The 16,985-nt window shown below is 36.7% G+C and overlaps 1 protein-coding gene across 3 annotated transcripts; it reads right to left on the bottom strand.

Moving 5' to 3' along the window:
* Nucleotides 1-2,673: 2,673 nt before the first annotated feature.
* LOC137744974 (calcium-dependent protein kinase 20) lies at nt 2,674-16,034 on the bottom strand. 3 transcript variants are annotated; one of them, XR_015954245.1, is made up of 8 exons: nt 14,437-15,490; nt 12,239-12,382; nt 11,986-12,138; nt 11,288-11,403; nt 10,508-10,675; nt 9,456-9,680; nt 9,019-9,342; nt 2,674-2,726 (listed from the first exon to the last, which is right to left on the bottom strand). XR_015954245.1 is itself a non-coding variant. In XM_068484812.2 (7 exons), exons 1-7 carry the CDS (start codon nt 15,347-15,349, stop codon nt 9,247-9,249), a joined length of 1,815 nt encoding a protein of 604 aa, XP_068340913.2. In that variant the 5' UTR covers nt 15,350-16,034; the 3' UTR covers nt 8,932-9,246. The 3 variants fall into 3 exon arrangements, 2 of the variants coding, with proteins under 2 accessions (XP_088537719.1, XP_068340913.2); XM_068484812.2 differs by lacking the exon at nt 2,674-2,726 and having other exon boundaries at nt 8,932-9,342; nt 14,437-16,034; XM_088681593.1 differs by lacking the exons at nt 2,674-2,726; nt 9,019-9,342; nt 9,456-9,680 and adding an exon at nt 3,481-3,739.
* Nucleotides 16,035-16,985: the final 951 nt, after the last annotated feature.

Here is a 16,985-nt window from a genome sequence, read left to right as displayed (position 1 = left end):
TTAGTGTAAAAACAAAAATTAAGTGGTCCAAATAATGCAGAGGAGGAATTGACAACAGGAAAGTAAGGGTGTCAATGGTAGGGACTTACAACTTTCTTTTCTTTTTCTTCTCTCATTTTCATCCCCTGAAAAAAAGAGGATCTGAAAGTGAAGGATGAATTAAAGGTTGGTGTGATTTACAGTTTTTAGAAAGTTCATCGAAAGTTGTACATGATTGTGTGTGGTAGGTCAAAGATCATGTGCTTCCGGATATTAATATGAAACCAAAATTTTCAAAATAATTAAAAAGAAAAAAAAAATAGAGAAAAGTAAAAGGAAAAGTTGAGATTTATAACTTGAGAGAAAAACCCCTTGTTATTTGTAAAAATACTACTCAAACGATTTTAACTTTTTTATTTTTTTTTTACTATTGTTAGAAGAAGGAAAGATAGTTCGAAACTATTACAATAATTTAGAAGATAAAGAAGTTTTAAACTTAGGACGCGTAGCAACCCAACATTCTATCCATTAAGATATTGGACCACCTGCTACTCAAACGGTCCTAATAAGGTTGTCTTTCATTCTTTAGTATATATGGGAACACTACCACGTGACCATCAAAGAATTTATTATGAGACAAAGGTCTTATAACTCAATCAGTAATTAAACGTATCTTTCATTGCACAAAAGATCTCAAGTTCAAATCTCACATCCTTAATATCGAAAATTCAGTACCAAATTAGGGTTTGAAACCTTGCCAATTTTGTTTACTAGGTATAGGAGACCACCTACGTACATACATTGCGACTGTGGTATGGTAGATTTTTTATGTGTTCTAGATTCATTATATGCAAAGTATGCATCTGTCGAACAATACAAGTCTAACTATAGAACATTGTCTTAACAGGAAAAAAAAAACTACAAAACTTGAACTTCGATCGAAAAGGTATTCATTGATTTCTTTACTTATTTGAATAAGAAATTATTGAATACAATGAATGTATCCAGTTCACTACCGATTATTCAGTCTACATGATCGGATCTATATATATGTATATAGCCATTGTATGCAAAGCCCTAACAGATTGAAGAGGTCTCTTAAAACTCGATCTGGAGCATCATTCTCTTTCCTGTTTGTAGGACATATCACATGGTTTCATTTCAAGCATTCTGGCCAACAGCTATGGCGGTCCATTAGACAAATTTGAAGGTTTAGTACGTGCTCGATCTCTAGCCCCTATAGGCTAATATCAACTGTGGGCCGGGTGTGCACATTACACTTTATCAGCACGACTGACATACATGCATATATACAAGGGTGCATTAATTATTAGGGATGGCTTTACATTTTACCAACAAATTAAACCAGCAGCTAGCAAATTCATTTTTACACCAAGATCAATATGTAAAAATTGAAATGTGGCACAAAGAAGCAGCATACAACCGACAGTCTTACTTTCAGTTTCCAGCACCCACGATAATCAGAGGCGGGTGTGGTGATGAGCAAGTGAAGCGACTGCACAGGACACTCAATACAGGTTTCGAAAATTTACATGCAAATATATCACGTTATTTGTTAATTTTGATATTTAAGAATATGGCATCACTGCAAAGAAAAATTATGGTATTTGAATGTGAGAGGCCCAATTCGTGATAGCATCGTATAACATAGATTGATATGTAGGAAGATGACAATTAAGCTAGCATGTTGATGCATACAACTGTTGTTCAAGGACTCGTCGATTCACATACGGTGGCTGCATGACATGTAAAGGACCACGATGCATGAATGTTGACATATAGCCATTTATTGAAAGACAACTTCGTTGGTTTCTTTAGAAAAGTTCTTGTACGTCCCTTGTACATAACCTCCAAAAACGATCCATAAGTCCGACTAGTCCACATAATAGTGTTTGTGGTTCAAAAATTTGTTGAATTAACGAAAGATGAGTTCAATACACTACGTCAGCATTACGAATGTGGTGTATGAGATGGACCAGTGCATCCAATAAAATATTCTAACATAAGCTAAACCATGAACTCAAACTCCAAATCGAATCGCTTAAGAGAAGAAGAAGGTTTGGAGTGCAATGGTGACGACGAGGACCATGCGAAGGTCATGAAAGATAAAAGTAACCGACACAATATTCATACGAGTCTCACTATTATACTATGGTTTGCACGTCAAGGTCATGAAAAATAAAAGTAACAACCCAATATGAAAAATCAACAGTAGGCAGGCAACCACCACGGGATGACCATGTAATTGGGGACAAATTTTAGGCCCGTATTTCACAGGACACATCATGAGTTTTGATTTCTAGTGCTGGTGAATCACACGATGGTGGCCAAGGGCAGGCTATAATGCCTTTGTGAGTCTTCTCAGCCCCCGAAAGGGTGGACTGCTGTGGCAAAGCCACCAGCTAGTCTCCTTTTAAAAAAGAAAAAAAAAAGAAAAAGTAGTAGGCAGGCAATGTTATAGCTTAATGAACAAATGGTTATATGCAAATTGATCATTTGATCTTGTGACATAACTTCTGCTTTGTTCAACAATATGATGAAGGCGTGGACAACATTTCTTGCATATTCCTTCAGCCACACGTGCTTCAAATGAATACTGATCCCTAGAATCAAAGTTGCGATGATAGACGGAGAACTAGTACAAGGAAAAATGGATTCAATTATAAAAATAGCTTCAAGAACAGATGACTTGCACTACTTTCAAAAGTGAAAATACTTAATACAAACTAAATTAATGGTAAATACAAAACGAAAACACTAGAAATAACAGGGCCCTAACACTATATCACCCCCTGAAATCTGGCTGATCTCTACAACAGTATGCATCTCTAGTTCTGTTTGTTGTGCCTTGGCCCGTTCGTTAGTGCGGAACCGAGATTCAGATTACAACCTCACCAAAATCATACACAGTTGAACAAAATAAAATACAAGAAATAAAGACACAGATAAATTTGCGAGGTTCGGCAAAAAACTGCCTACGTCCCCGGAGAGATATTGCTCTTCACTATGAGAATAACAGTACAAGTATACATGAGTTAAATCGACATAACCCAATCCCATATCCCTTGTACACCCACTCACAGAATTTTCCCAAGAGCCTCACTCTACCCCAAGAGTTCTTTCACTAGAATACTTTTCACTCTAGCTCTCTTGATTTTCTCTCAACCCATGTTCAACCTTTTCCATGGGAGAGCCGAATGTTCTCCCCCTTGGATGCTCTCTTTCCCACTTCACAAAGGCATAACCAAATGCCTTAATATAAACAAAAGGTCCCGCCTTCTCTCTCTCCTCTTCTCTCTTTCGGCTCATCACACAAGGCCAATTCTTTGCCTTTGTAAAAGCCACAAATCAAGGGCTAGACATCATAATGATGTCCCCCTTTTTCTTTGTCCCTTTCTTTAGCCGAAAGTAGATAGCACTCCACATGGTTGAGATGAAATTGTTGCCAACTCATAATATGAGCCAATCACAACACTGTTAAGTTTTCTTAAGGAACAACATAGTCTATATAGTGAATATATGTACTAATATCACGTGTTATATCGTCTAAGTGAATATCTTCTAAGCCAAACTTCTCACAGGCCTGTTGCAGCTCATTTCGAGTAATGTACCCACTTCCATCTTTGATGAAGTAGTAGAATGCTGCGAACATGTGATCCTCCTTCTGGACATTGTTCAGGTGGAGCATTGCTGCTATGAATTCACCATAGTCTATGGTACCGCTGTTGTCTACATCCGCCTGAAAATTAGTAATAGTAATAGAAAACCCTTCATTAATCAGGAAACAGAAAACTACTAGTTCCCGATTTGATTTAGAAACCTAGACACATGGGAAGGATTCAGCGAGGTGATCTTGAAAATGACCTCACTTTATCTTTCATCTATACTGTTGTTGATGAAACTCCATCAATTGGAACATAAGAAACATGAACCATGCATACCTCACTTAAATTAAGAAATTGATAAATTCAAAACTAAAGATTATATGGTAATCAAAATCCAACTTACTCTCTCGCAGACCTAACGTTTTCTCTCCTCACACTCCACATGCATAGCATGTGTGTAATGCTTCAAGTATTATACTAGGAAACCAAATAAAACAACCAAGCTCTCCTTATTGTTCGTACTTTATAGTGCTAGCACTCCCCTATACAAAGTTTGATATAGACTGTCGTACAGAATTTTCATTTAAAAGTAATAATCATCTTAAGATCCTTCTTTTTATACAAAGAGCAATTGTACTTTAAACTAACCTAGAATGCAAGGATGGGGGATTCAAATTAACTTGGGTGCATAGAGAAAAACAAATCCACTCTAGCCAATGTGGATGCTCCCACATTTGCATCATCTTATGATTCTTAAATAAAAATATGTCACTCAAACGATCCTAATAATGTTGCCTTTCGTTCTTTAGTATTTATGGGGACACTATGAAGTGACCATCAAAGAATTTATTAGGAGACTATATTTTCTTCAGTGTTTTCTACAAATGAAGAACTCTAGCTACCAATTTAGAAAGGGTTTGAAACACAATCAGTTAATTAAAAGTATTCTTCATTGCACAGAAGGTCTTAAGTTCAAATCTCACATTCTCAATATCGTTAAGAAATATTCAGTACCAAATTAGGGTTTGAATTCTTGCCAATTTTGTTTACTAGGTATAGGAGAGCACCTACTTACATACATTGCATATGCGGTCTATGTGTTCTAGATTCATTATATGCAAAGTATACATCTGTTGAACAACATAAGTCTAACTATAAAACATTATCTTAATGGAAACAAAAAAACTACAAAACTTGAACTTCGATTGAAAAGGTATTTGTTAATTTCTTTAATCATTTGAATAAGAAATTATTGAATACAATGGGGGCGTGTGTTACCAAATGGGAATGGAATGGAAAGAAACGGAATTAGACTCTTTCCGAAGCATTCCGGCGCTTACCAACATGTAAGGAATGAAAAAGTAAGTGGAACCCACTTAAAATCCAGAATCGAATTCTTTAATCTTATGGAATTCAATTACCTATATGGAGTGGGAATTGAATTCCCGGAGGAAGCCTCCTTTCGGAACCAAATATTTCTACCCAAAATACCCTTGTACCTTCCACCAGTAGCGCACCCTCTCCTTCGTTTCTCCTCTGCTGACTCCTTACACCTTGACCATCACCACGACACCACCCTTACACCCTTTCCTGGAACGGCAGACCCTTCTTTATGCGAATGTTGCAGAGCAATTTGGGGCTGCAAGTCACAAATTGATTGCTTGGATTGGTGTGAACGGCATACCCTTATTCCCTAGGGCGTTTGTCAGAGAGATTTGGTGAACAGGCACGAACGGCAGGGAAGAAGGGTGGATCCCCACCACACTGCAGATCGGGTGTTTTTGCTTTCTGTTTGGCCCTTTGTTCTGGCTGGCCCTGTTTTGGGGTGTTTGAATCCAAAAAAATAAAAATAAAAAAAATTACTTGACACAAGGACATTTTAATATTCACATTAGTTTTTATTTCTATATGAATTAGTAAACAGTTTATATAAATCAACATCATTCATATTTCGATTTCATAAAGTATTAGTAAACAGTTTTAATAAGAATCTGATTTTGATTCCACCTCAATTTAATTCCCTTCCTTTTGAATACGGATTTATAAATGCATCCTGTATCCAGTTCACTACCGATTATTCAGTCTCCATGATCGGATCTATATAGACATTGAATGCAAAGCCCTAACAGATTGAAGTGGTCTCTTAAAACTCGACCTGGAGCATCGTTCTCTTCCCTGTTCGTAGGACATATCAGCACATGGTTTCATTTCAAGCATTTTGGCCAACAGCTATGGCGGTCCATTAGGCAAATTAGATGGTTTAGTACGTGCTCGATCTCTAGCCCTATATCAATTGTGGGGTGTGGACATTGCACTTTATCAGTACCACTGACATGTATGCATTTATACAAGGGTTCATTAATTATTAGGGATGGCTTTACTTTTTACCAACAAATTAATTAAATTTTGACCATGGCTGTTAACTAGCCCTGCTAATGGACTATTACTTATAAATCTGTGTACGTGTGTTTAGCATTCTAGGCCTCGTCGTATCACTTACGGTGGCTGCATCAAATATAAAGGACCACGATGCATGAATGTTGTTGTTTTCTGTGGAAAAGTTCTTGTACGTCCGTTATACATAACCTCCGAAAACGATCCATAAGTGCGACTAGTCCACATACTTGTGTTTGTGGTTCGAAAATTTGTGTGAATTAACGAAATATGAGTTTGATAAACTATGCCAGCATGACAAATGTAATGTATGAGATAGACGGGCGCATCCAATAGAATTTTCTAACATAAGCTGAACCATGAACTCAGATTCCAAATCGACGCGTTTAAGAGAAAAAGAAGGTTTGGAGTGCAAATGGTGAGGATGAGGAGCATGCCAAGTTCATGAAAGATAAAAGTAACCAACACAATATTCATACGAATCTCAATGTTATATGATGGATTGTAAATGGTGAGGATGGGGAACATACCAAGAAAGATAAAAGGAACCGACACAATATTCATATGAATCTCAGTGTTATATGATGAATTGCAAATGGTGAGGATGAGGAACATGCCAAGGTTATGAAAGATAAAAGTAACCGACACAATATGAAAAGTCAACAGTAGGCAGGCAACCATCACGAGGTGGCCTAGTGGTTGAAAATGAATTTCAAGTTTGTATTCCACATGGCACATTTGGGTTTGATTATTGGTGCTGGTGAATCACACGATGCATTAGTACAAAAAACAGTTTGTGTGACGACGCATAGTTCGTCACGCAAAGTCAAAAAACGTTGCCTAAAAATTAGCCCAACGACTTCTTCGTCGTGTCAAACCGTCGCGCAAAGGTCGTGAAAGCATACGCATTTTACGAAACTAGTTTCAACGATCCAACCATCAAACTTGTTTGCATATACTTCGAGATTGTATACGCAAAAAATTGTGAAAAACAAACATTCAGATATCAAGTAACGGGACAATTTTCGACGGTTATGAACAAAAAAATCACAATTTAACGATTATTGTAACTCCGATTTTGATGATTTTTTTACAGCTATACTCCTTGACCCTATATGAATACAATGAATAAACTCGATCTTCAATTTAAAATATTTACACTAGTGGATACCACAAAATCTTATGTTATACTTAATGAAAGTATAAACAAACTCTAAGTGTTCGTGAATCTATTGTTTTGACGAGATACGCATTCTACGAAACTAGTTTCAACAATCCAATCGTCAAACTTGTTTGCGTATACTTCGAGATCGCATATGCCAAAAATCGTGAAAAGAAAACATTCAGATATCAAGTAACGGGACAAAACTTTTTTATGGTTAAAAACGAAAAATCATGATTTAACGGTTATTTTAACTCGGATTTTGATGATTTTTTATAGCTACACTCTTTGACCCTATATGAATATAATGAATGAACTCGTCTTCAATTTAAAATATTTACACTAGTGGATACCACAAAATTTTATGTTATACTTAATGAAAGTATAAATAAACTCTAAGTGTTAGTGAATCTATTGTTTTGATGGGATATGCATTCTACGAAACTAGTTTCAACGATCCAACAGTCAAACTTGTTTGCATATAATTCGGGATCATATACGCCAAAAATCGTGAAAACCAAGGGATGTGATATCCACACACTCGATTTTACTTCTTACACATCTTTTTAATTTTCGACTGTCGGATCGGATGAATTGAAGAAGATCAACAAACAGAAATTATCAAGGGATGTATAAGAAGTAAAATGGGGTGTGTGGATAGCACACCCCAAAAACAAAATTCAGAGATAAGGTAACGGGATAAAACTTTTCGACAGTTATAAACGAAAAATCACTATTTAACTATTATTTTAACTCCGATTTTGATAATTTTTTACAACTACACTCCTTAACCCTATATGAATACAATGAACTAATTCGATCGTTATTTTAACTTCGATTGCAATGAATTTTTCCAGAAAATTGCATGATGAACCAACCACATCGTGCAAAGGCTCTTTGCGCAACAAAGACTCATACCATCATGCAAAGGGTGTTTGCACGACACATTTGTCCCTTGTGCGAAAACCCTTTGCGCAACACGGTTGTTCAGTCACACAAGCACCCTTTGCATTACGCATTGGTTGGTACGTCACGTAAAAACCCTTTGCGTGAAACATTTGCTTTGTCGAACAAAAACCCTTTGCGCAACGCTGTTATTCCGTTGCGCAAACACCCATTGCATAACGCATTGGTGAATACGTCGCGCAAAAACCCTTTGTGCAACACAGTTGTTTAGTCGAGCAAAAACCCTTTGCGGGACGCATTTGCTCCGTCGTGCAATTTTCTGGTGCCAAACCAAGGCTTTTATTGCTTTTTTCCCAACATTGTGTGACGAAGGTACACCTTTGTTGCGCTAAACAGTTTTGCGCGACAAAATTCTTCGTTGCTCAAAGTCCCGTTGTGCAAAATGGTTTTGCATGACGGTATGCTTCGTTGTGCAAAGTTCTGTCACGCAAAATGTCCTTGCGTGACGCTTACTTGTCAACGTTGCGCAAGTTCTCATCGCGCAAGTGTGTTTTTGTACTAGTGATGGTGGCCAGAGGAAGGCTGAAATGCCTCTAGGACTCTTCCTGGCTCCCGAAAGGGTAGAGTGCTATAGCGAAGCCACCAGCCAATCACCTTTAGGAAAAAAGAAGTAGGCAGGCAATGTAATAGCCTAATGAACGAACGGTTATATGCAAATGCTCATCTGATCTTGTGACATAACCTCTGCTTTGTTCAAGGATGTGATGAAGGCATGGACAAAATTTCTTGTATATTCCTTCAGGAACACGTATTTCGACTGAAGATCGATCCCTAGAAGCAAAGTTGCGATGATAGAAAGAGAACTAGTACAAAGAAAAATAGATTCAATTACAAAAATAGCTTCAAGAACAGATGATTTGCAGTACTTTCAAAAGTGAAAATACTTAATACAAAACTAAATTAATGGTAAATACAAAACGAAAGCACTAGAAAGAACAGGGCCCTAACACTCTCACCTCCTGAAATCTGGCTGATCTCTACAACAGTATGCATCTCTAGTTCTGTTAATTTTTCTTAAGGAGCAAATATTAGTACGTACATATTCACTATATAGACTGTGTTGTTGACTAGGCATAACATCAGGTACTAATGCTTGAGGGCTTCCTCGAATTCGAATACTCACGCTACCTTTCTACTCATGCTACTTTGTAATCCCTTGCCGAAACCTGTGTCTTGCATCATAGCGACAAACTCACTATAATCAATTCGCCCATCCTGAAAAGCATAAAAGTAAATTATCATGAACAATTTTGTATCCATAACAGTTTCATAGGGAAGAAAAGGCAAAAGAGAATCGAGCATGTTGGCCGGGGAGTCGAATGAATTACATTATCCTGGTCAACTTCACGTATTATATCGTCTAAGTGAACATCTTCTAAGCCAAACTTCTCACAGGCCTGTTGCAGCTCATCTCGAGTAATGTACCCACTTCCATCTCTGTCGAAGTACGAGAATGCTGCGAACAGGTGATCCTCCTTCTGGACCTTGTTCAGGTGGAGCATTGCTGCTAAGAATTCACCATAGTCTATGGTACCGCTGTTGTCTACATCCGCCTGAATTAGTAATAGAAAAGGAAACCCTTCGTCAATCAGAAAACAAAAAACTACTAGTTGCTGATTTGACTTAGAAACCAAGACACATAGGAAGGATTCAGCCAGGTGATCTTGAAAACTGACCTCACTTTATCGTTGATCTATACTGCTGTTCATGGAACTCCATCAATTGGAACGTAAGAAACATGAACTATGCCTCACTTAAACTAAGAAATTGATAAATTCAAAACTAAAGATAATATGGTAATCAAAAGGCAACCTACTCTCTCGCAGACCCTACGCTTTCTCTCCTTGTTATAACTTCCATCGCACTCCACATGCATAGAATGTGTGTAATGCTTCTAGTGTTATACTAGGAAACCAAATAAAACAACCAACCTCTCTCCTAATTGATCATACTTTATAGTGCTAATCTCTATACAAATATAGACTATGTTTACAGAAATTTCATTTAACAGTAATAATCATCTTAAGATACTTCTCTTTATACAAAGCGCTACTGTACTTTAAACTAGTCTAGAATGCAGGGACATGTATTCAAAATAACTTGGGTGCACAGAGGAAAACACATCCACTCTAGCCAATGTTGCGACTCCCACATCTGTGTCATCTTATGATTCTTAAGTATACGTTTTTGCATTTTCCTCACTAATTAGATAACTCTGGATTTGCACATCCTTAAATATAATAGCACTCTAGCCTATTCAACCTATATTAATTAAATCCAGTAGGACAAGGAAAACTATTATTGGAATAAAACTAAAAACTGATCATGTTTTCTACAAGACTACAAAAAATCTCTATGTGGATCGAAAACTAGCACTTACTGCTTGCATTAACCAACTGATTTCGGAATCCTTGAGGTCAGCACCCACTCTTTCCAAACCATTCTTCAGCTCCTCAAGGGAGATATGCCCACTATTATCTGCGTCTATCATCCTGAACATTTCTTTGAGGCCTGCAATTTCCTCTTCAGACAGGCTTTCTGCAATGACCTACAAAACAAGCATAGATGGGTAAGTCATATCCGAACAGAAGAACCAGCCATCGCAACAGTCTTCAAGCAGGAATATTGCTAGGCTACCAAGGATGATATCAACCATGTTTGCTTCTTCATGTTATAAATAAAATCCATGCAACCAACCCAAGATTCCTTCACCAAACTATTAAGATCTTTCTTTTGCAGTTGTTTTAAATCACAGAATTGCAAAATGAAAAAATTACTATCGCAGAAGTTTTAATGACATTGTCGTAACCATGCAAACCCGACCTGTAAAATCCTTTAGGATATGTTTGAAGTTTGGACAAGGGATTTGCAAGTATTAATGAATTAAGCTAAATTAGTTAGAAATGCACTACAAAAGATTAGGAGGAGGGATTTGAAACAAGTAGACTGTAGACACAACGCATTAAGATGGATTTGTAAATGACTAGTTGAAAGGAGTCATTTGTAAATCCCATGTTTATGCTTTGTAATGATGCAACATTTCAAATCCCTTTATCAATAGTGCATTTCTAACTAATTTACCCCAAATCCCTTGGTATTTGCAAAGCCCTCATCCAAACATAACCTTACGGTTGCAAAATTTAAGGATGAGTATACTCACCCTGATGGCAATTTTCTTGAGCTTGTTCATGGCCGAGAATTGCTTCAAGCGAGTTAGAACAGCAGAATCAAGTGGTTTATCAGGAGCAACACCATCTACCTGAACCCATGGGTGGCCTACAAGGACAAAAGTGTACTTAATGCAATGCTATGGTACGTGATAGAAGAAATGCTGAAAACATTTAGGATCAAACAGTTTGAATAGAAAACTGACTCTCAGGTCAACAATTTTGCCTTCAATTCTAAGTTCAATTATCAACTCGTTGATATGGCCAAAACAGATAGTCTATAAGCATGATATGCAAGCACCAAGGGCAAGTGAATTCCAAAAAACCTATTTAACTTCTAGCTATGTAGTACACTTTCAAGCTACCCAATTAATCACTGGACTAACAGATACTTCTAATTTGAAAAGTTTACAACTTGCCACAAAGTCGGTTCTTGTGAGATGTTTGGAAAGAAAAATCCAGTTGAGTTAACTGTAATATGCGCCCGCTTATGTTATATTTTATTATTCTTACTTAATCTAATTCTAAACCACTTTGTTCACACTAAATATTGATGCATACTTAGCCATCTGGTTATATAAATTGATGCTTAAAAGACGCTTCTGCTGCAAAATAAATCAGTATAGCATGATATAATGGAGCTTAAAGGTTGCAACAAGAAGTTCAAAATTTGCAGAGAAAATTTACTCACAAAGAACTTCATGGGCCGTTAGCCGCTTTTTTGGGTCCCTCACAAGCATTCTCCGAACCAAATCCTTAGCACTTTCAGATATGTTGGGCCATGGTTCTGATATGAAATCAAGCTCGCCTTTTAATACCTGCTCAAATATACCTTGCTCCGTTTCTGATCCAGAACATCATAAAAAAAACTAGAGATTAGATGTAACTTTTATATGGCTAAAATTTAACGAATATTCAATAAGATAAAGCCATGATATTCCCACCATCCCAGAAAGGGGGCACTCCACTGAGTAAGATATAAATGATCACACCAGCACTCCAAACATCACATTCTTGACCATAGTGCTTCCGTAGTACTTCTGGTGCCACATAGTAAGGGCTCCCAACAACATCAGTGAATGTTTCTCCTGGGAAGATGGGTTTTTGTTATAATTCAGATATTGGAAGAATTCTAACAATGTGAAGTATGTCAAATAAGTTCGAATGAGCATAGACAACATTCAGACAGCATGCTGGCTTTAGAAAAAATATATCATTTACAACAGAGATTTACTGGTAATATTAACATGCTGATTTGTAGCAGCTATCCGGCATGGGAATCATTCATTTGAGGAGGAAACAAAACATTAACATGATTATCAGAAACATGATCATTCTAAGAATTAACCAAAAATTATATCCTTTTTTTCTGAAGGAATTCTCGCTTAAATAGTTACTGTGAATTAGGATTGCATCCTTTGTGCTCTTTGCAGTTATTTTGAAAAGTGCCGCGAGGGGTGCAAGCAATTTACACAAGCAACATGAGTCGTCTAACACGCTGCATACATAATTTTGAAATGAAATGAAAACGAAAAACCAATTAACAAAAGACAATAAACAAATAGTATTTCTTCTCCCCTTTAGCTAGCATAGTTCTGCTTAAATAATGAACAAAGTGTTATAATAGTTTCATTAGTTTCATGTCTTTCATGTTCAAGTCCTTACTTTTACCTTATGTATTAAAAAACATATATTGTGGCCAGACACATGAAAAATTCGAAAGATGAAATAGCATCTTTGTTCTTGTCTACCAGAAATGACATGATATCAAGATAGCTCCAAAAGGTTAATTAGCCACAAAATTACCCAAAATGACAGTTATAACTTATACATGAATTGATGTAACCTTGTGTGATGAATTATTACTGTTAGGGCAAGCTTATGACACATGGTCTCCATATTACTCTTACAAAGTGTCGTACAGGCTACAGGCAGGAGCAACTAACCCAACTCAAACAAACTTGTCAATTCTTGAAATGTTGAAGACAGACTTCAAAAAAGAAAGAAAGCAAATTCGACTAAAAATTTGAACCTGAAACTTTTTCTACAATTAACTTCACTCCATTACAAAAGTAAACAATTTAAGGCTTTTTATGCAAAATGGTTCTTGAGACTTGCATAACTCCTCACTTTGGTCCTTGATATTTAAAATCAATACAAGTGGTTCCTGAGATTGTCCATCATCAATCATTTTGGTCCTTTCGTGAATAGTTATATTAAATAAAGATTAAAATGACAAAACTATCATCAATTTAATAAACAATAAGCCAAAATGATTTGACAAATTTTGAGGGTATTTTTGTTATTTTATCCTTATTTGATGGAGATTTTTCACGGAATGACCAAAATGATTGATAGTGAACAAACTCAGGAACCAATTCTATTGATTTCAAATCTCAGGGACCAAAATGAGGAGTTATGCAAATCTTAGGGACCATTTTGGATAAAAAGCCACAATTTAATATCAAACAATACATATCCTTGATTTTTCAAGCTTCAACGTTGATGTTGGAAATTATTCATACTCATATATTGCACAAGGCCATCTTTATCTCTAAAGCAGTTTTGATCACCCTCCTCCAAAGCCACACACCCCAAAAACATTTTGATATCTACCCTGCCACCACCTTTCACACACTTACCTCTCCCAGTATATCCCCATCTACACACCTCTTTTTTTCTCTCAACTGATATCTCACATGTGCAAATAAAGTTTGCTTATATATGGATAAAATATTTTCACACTTATGGTCGACTACTTTTCACTTCATGAATATGAGACCTAACATCACAATCATAAACATTCAACATGTCAAAGCAAGGAAGGTTCGTTTTTGTAACTACTTAGAAGCAATCAAGTAAGATAAAAATGGTCAAGTCCAACAAATTCAGTTCCACAGAACCACCATTACAATCTAGAAGTATAAAATCGAAAACCTTACACTCATCAAAGTAAACCAATGAATAGGAAGAAATAGTAAGGGAATTCTACCAAAAACCAATTAAATACCAACTGAATAATGAATCAAAAGCATATAACTTATTTCATAGGTTTATGAGAATAGGGTCAACATATCTTTGCATCTAATTTGTTCCATATGGATTCCAGATATGAATCTAGTCCATAAATGTGATATCATACCTGGCCTAAAGAACACTGAGAGCCCAAAATCTATTGTCTTAAGTGGTGCGTCCTCTTCCTGGTTGACAAATAGAAAATTCTCTGGCTTTAAGTCCCGATGCATGACACCCAAAGAATGGCACGCTTCGAGGACACCAATGATAACCCTTGCAAGCTTAGCTGCCTTTCTCTCTGTGTAATGCCCCCTTTGTATAATTCTATCGAAAAGCTCCCCACCTGCACACAGTTCCATTACAACATGAACTGCCACAGCATCCTCATAAGCGCTGACAATTTGTATCACATTGGGGTGACCTGCCAAATGATGCATTATCTGAATTTCCCTCCTAACATCCTCCACGTCTTCTTGTGTTGTCAATTTCCTCTTTGCAATCGACTTGCAAGCAAACTCTTGATTCGTTTCCTTCTCCACGCAGAGAAACGTCGTCCCAAATTGCCCTTGCCCAAGCTTCCTGCCCAAGCTATAAACATCCTTTATATTCCCAGTCTTCCGTCCTAACACCGATTCTACTTGCAGTCCAACGCTCGAAATCCTCTTCATATGAGCAGGTTTCTTTGATTTCTCAGCATCCTGAGGAGGCTTACTCACCTCCTCCTTAACCTCCGGCTTATTAGGTTTTTCAGGTTCTGCCTTTTGATGTGGATCATTACCGATTTTCACAGCTGGAGGCGGTGTGCTTTGAACTGGATTAGGAGGAATCTCAATAGCTTTAGGAGCCTGATGATCAGGAGCTTTATTCCCCTCATTACCTCCTTTAGATGAATCATGATTTGAACTTGGGGCACTTTTGCTACTATTTCCTTCATTGGGAGGAGGAAGCCTATTTTCCGGCGGCCGGTTTCTCCAAACGGCAGCAGTAAAAGATTGAAAGAAACCCTTCCCAAGATTTGGTCCTACACATGTGTTCCCCATCAAATAATAAAAGCACCAATCTCAGGTCCTTCTATGAATTTCAACATCCAAATCAATCTTCTTCTTCAATCACATTAACTACAATAATAAGCAATCCAATCAAGTCCCTATCTCTGCAGGTCAGATCAGGGACCTGAACAACACCTAGCTCGATTCTTTGCGCCCAACAGCATATGATTGGAAACCCTAATTGCACCCTGTTCTATTCAAACTTCCAACAAATCGATGTTTTCCTTGGATTCAATGACATAAAAGAGAAATTTGGGTCCGAAAACGAATTGAGACGCGCAAAATTTCGATACACATCACGGGAATCAACTATGAAGAAATATGAATAAAAAAAAAATTTCTTCTAAAATGGGAAAAATTACAATAAAATAGTGCGGAATAAAAATGAAATTTGGAAAATTAAAACAAAATGAATAAAATTACAGTTCAGGAAAATGTACAGAGAACAAATTTCAATGGGGAACAAGAACACCAGAAAATGAACAGAAAAATGTTTCCAGAAAATGAAAACCCTAAAAAATGGGAAACGGGAAAAAATGAAGGCTAAAAGGAGGGGGCGGGGGAGAGAGAGAGCGAGAGAGAGAGAGAGAGAGTGCGGGAAACTGAGCTATTGAGAGCGGCTCGGTGAGTCGTGAAGAAGAATGAGAAGCAATTGAAACGTTTCAAATGCTGGGATTCTGAAGTTCTGGATAATTTTCGAAAATTGAAGGGACGCCATATCCGCGTTCTGCATGCAGAGAAGGAGAGAGATCGTGATCGACGCTACAAATCCATACTTACGCGTTCAACTCGTACCGTATTACCGGTACAATAATCATGTTTATTTTATTTATATTTTTTTACAATGTCACGAGTAGAAAATAAACTAATATAAAATTCGTAACGCTATTTAAATATATGATCATTTATTTATAAGTGAAAAAATATTTTTAAATCGTAGTACTTCAAAGCGAAAATGTAATTATTATTTTTTATTATTATTCCAATGAGGGGTAATGAGGTAAAGATAATTAGAGTTCCTAAGTAACTAACAAGAAAGGTTACACAAAACTAATGAAGAACGCCTCAGTGACTATGAGCTTGTTTGTATTACTTTTAAAAAGCTTGAAACCGTTTTTGGTGAAAATATTTTGGAACCAATCCTTAGTAAAAATACAAGTAAATCCTAGAAAAGCACTTAAAGTGCTTTTGGAAACCAAAAACATTTTCTTTAAAAGCAGCCATTTTAAAAGCACATCCAAATGAGCCCTACGATTTTTTTAGGACCAAATGTTGAAACTAAATTTGCAAACCAAATAATGTGTCACCAATAGAAAATAAACACGTTAATCAACACTAGAGTGATAATTCAATTATCAACAACCACATCATTTGGTTTACAAAGTTTGGTTTAAAACTGGAAATTATTATTGGCACTCAAAATTCTCATTTCGATCTCCAACGTTACCCTTTTTGTAAGGGTAAACTGCGATTTGACCCCCCTAAACTATTTTATTGGTAAATTAATCCCTTGAACTATTTAAAATCAACAAATTAACCCCTTACCATTAGATTTCGTCCACTATTTCGTCAAATTCAAGGGCAAGTTAAACTTTTTATTATCAATTCTTACTTTTCAGTTATAACC

This window comes from Pyrus communis, chromosome 12 (genome assembly GCF_041283825.1).
Source record: "Pyrus communis isolate YQ-2024b chromosome 12, ASM4128382v1, whole genome shotgun sequence".
NCBI classification, from domain to species: Eukaryota; Viridiplantae; Streptophyta; class Magnoliopsida; order Rosales; family Rosaceae; genus Pyrus; species Pyrus communis.
The sequence above is the reverse complement of the archived record's forward strand: the minus strand, read 5'-3'. Positions and strand labels throughout refer to the sequence as shown.

What these genes read in the sequence shown, in the direction of transcription:
- LOC137744974 (XM_068484812.2), bottom strand. Translation starts at nt 15,349, where the DNA reads ATGGGGAACACATGTGTAGGACCAAATCTTGGGAAGGGTTTCTTTCAA. An exon ending in CTCAGTGTTCTTTAGGCCAG is followed by an intron (nt 12,383 to 14,436) that starts GTATGATATCAC and finishes CCATCTTCCCAG; the next exon opens with GAGAAACATTCACTGATGTT. An exon ending in AACGGCCCATGAAGTTCTTT is followed by an intron (nt 11,404 to 11,985) that starts GTGAGTAAATTT and finishes TTGTCCTTGTAG; the next exon opens with GCCACCCATGGGTTCAGGTA.